General features: G+C 47.4%; 1 protein-coding gene across 1 annotated transcript; it reads left to right on the top strand.

Annotated features, from left to right (window-relative positions):
• Positions 1-137: 137 nt before the first annotated feature.
• DACRYDRAFT_112745 (uncharacterized protein) lies at positions 138-523 on the top strand (the record flags this gene model as incomplete). The annotated part of the gene is made up of 2 exons (XM_040769496.1): positions 138-175; positions 379-523. The coding sequence occupies 2 exons, from the start codon at positions 138-140 to the stop codon at positions 521-523; spliced, it is 183 nt and encodes a 60-aa protein (XP_040623355.1).
• Positions 524-2,134: the final 1,611 nt, after the last annotated feature.

Raw genomic sequence — 2,134 nt, forward strand, 5'->3', positions numbered from 1 at the left:
TACCTACTCAAGGTGCCTATGACTCAAGTATAGGTGATCAGGATCAAATCGGATCTCAAAGCATGTTTTGGCCAGGCTTTGGCTGACAATTGAGAAGTAGGGGTGAGCCCTAGTGTGGAGATTGGGAGACTTCACCCATGATCAGGAGACCTTCAGTCACAAGATCTGCCCTGAGGTAAGATGGACAAGTACAGTTTCTCAGCCACAGTCTATTGCTTCCTTTTGTTTCCTCTGGCATGTATATGTAGGCACCAGTCTGAGGGCACAGAAGCCTCAGATTTGGTCTCTCAGGAATCCCACTGTCTAGTACAACCTGAAACACCGATCTCCCTTGAAGGAAGTGAACTGTCCATGATCATGTTGATTGACCTCAGGTAGTCAGACTAAGGTACTCGATAACCTGGTGACACACCCCAATTCTTCATTGTACCCTCCAAAGGCTGGTGCTCCAGCCAAGACTGTCAACTTCTGGATGACTGGTGCCAATGTATCCAAAGTCTCTGCTGATAGGCCACCCTCCTAGAGACTAGAGGTCTGACCTGTGCTTGATCTCTACAAAAACTCATGAGATGAGCCCAACACCCCTTCTTTTGGCAAGGTTCTCGTCTACAAGTAACCAAACCCCTGACTACACCCCCAATGGCTCACTGTGATTGCCCAATGTCCATACCAATTCTGCTGGCATTGCACTATGCTGCCCCAGTCTAGGTGACAGGCAACTCTGGACTCCTCCCCATCTAACATCCCCTTAATCCTGCCTGATCAACAAAGGGTTACCATCAAGATCCCATCCCCTCCCACCAATACCCATGCAATACCTCCACTGACTCCTGAAGGCATGGCTTTGTCCTGCCTGAGTTTGATGTTGACACAATCAGTCATCCATGATTCCCAATACCTTGTGGTTTGACCTCAATACTGGTTGACTACACCACTTCCAATTCTCTGATACCAACTTGTGCAACATACTGAGCATGGTTGACTGTCAAGGTTCTTGGGACTATTGACCCCCCTTCCCATATCACTCTCACTACTCCATGTGGCTAACATAACCAATACCATGAGAGATCCCAAAGCAGACATGCAAGGACCACTGAGAGGTCTGATGTCAGGCTTTTGGATGATTAGTGCTTGTTTGGCAGTCAGGTCACCCCGATAGGTTGAAGCTTTGCCCAAGACCTTTGTGTTTGGCCTCTGCTCAATGGTGTGCCCTGACAATGATGAGATGACTTAGAAACTGCTTGTAGACTAAGGAGTTTCCTCAGAGATCAAATCTGAGGGATACAGCATCACTGTACTACTGTTTATATACCTTGTAGTTGTTCACCAGAAGCCCAGGAGTCCAGGTAAATTCTGGGGACTTCTACAAGTGTCATCTTGCATCCCACTGGAGGGGCCTTTAGCACTGCTATGTCTCACCCCAAGTGTCTGAACACAGCAGTCTTGTGGTGTCCTCTGCACAATGTCTTGTGTGGCCACTGCCATCATCCTAAGGCAGTTACCAGCACAGGAAGTTCCAGGGGCTTGTTGTTTCATTGCTCCTAGGGCAAAATGGGTGGCCAGGGGTGGTAACAGGCAGTGCCCTATACTGGCATGAAGAACACCTGACTGAAAAACTGCTTTGAGACCAACTTCTGACTTTCACATACCAATTTCTGACTGCAAATCACTCGGTTAATACTGACTGACTGACTACCTGACTACCTGACTGACTGACTGAATGACCAAACATGCATATGTGCTCTTCCCGAATTACCACCCCTTCAGCAACAAGAGCTGACACACCTCCCATCAGACCAACATATTCAGACCATGGATATTCAGACACCTCTTGGGTTGGATCAGCATCCATCCCCGGTATTGGGTGATCTGCGAGGCAATTCACATCTCTTTGTGTGCTAAGAATTGCACATTCCCTAACAATACTGTACCTGCATGAACATATACTTTTGTAACTTGTAACAGCCCAGTGTTTTCAAAGTAAAAGTGGAGATTGTAACAGGTAACAGACTGGTGCAAGTAAATTGGCATGAATTGGCCTGCTGTTAGGGCAACACAGGCTGACTAAGTCTGCTCACCTAAGAGTGCCAAGAGTCTAAGCAGGCAACAAGGAAATGAGTAGACCTGATGACTA

Source organism: Dacryopinax primogenitus (assembly GCF_000292625.1).
Source record: "Dacryopinax primogenitus strain DJM-731 SS1 chromosome Unknown DACRYscaffold_90, whole genome shotgun sequence".
Lineage (NCBI taxonomy): Eukaryota > Fungi > Basidiomycota > Dacrymycetes > Dacrymycetales > Dacrymycetaceae > Dacryopinax > Dacryopinax primogenitus.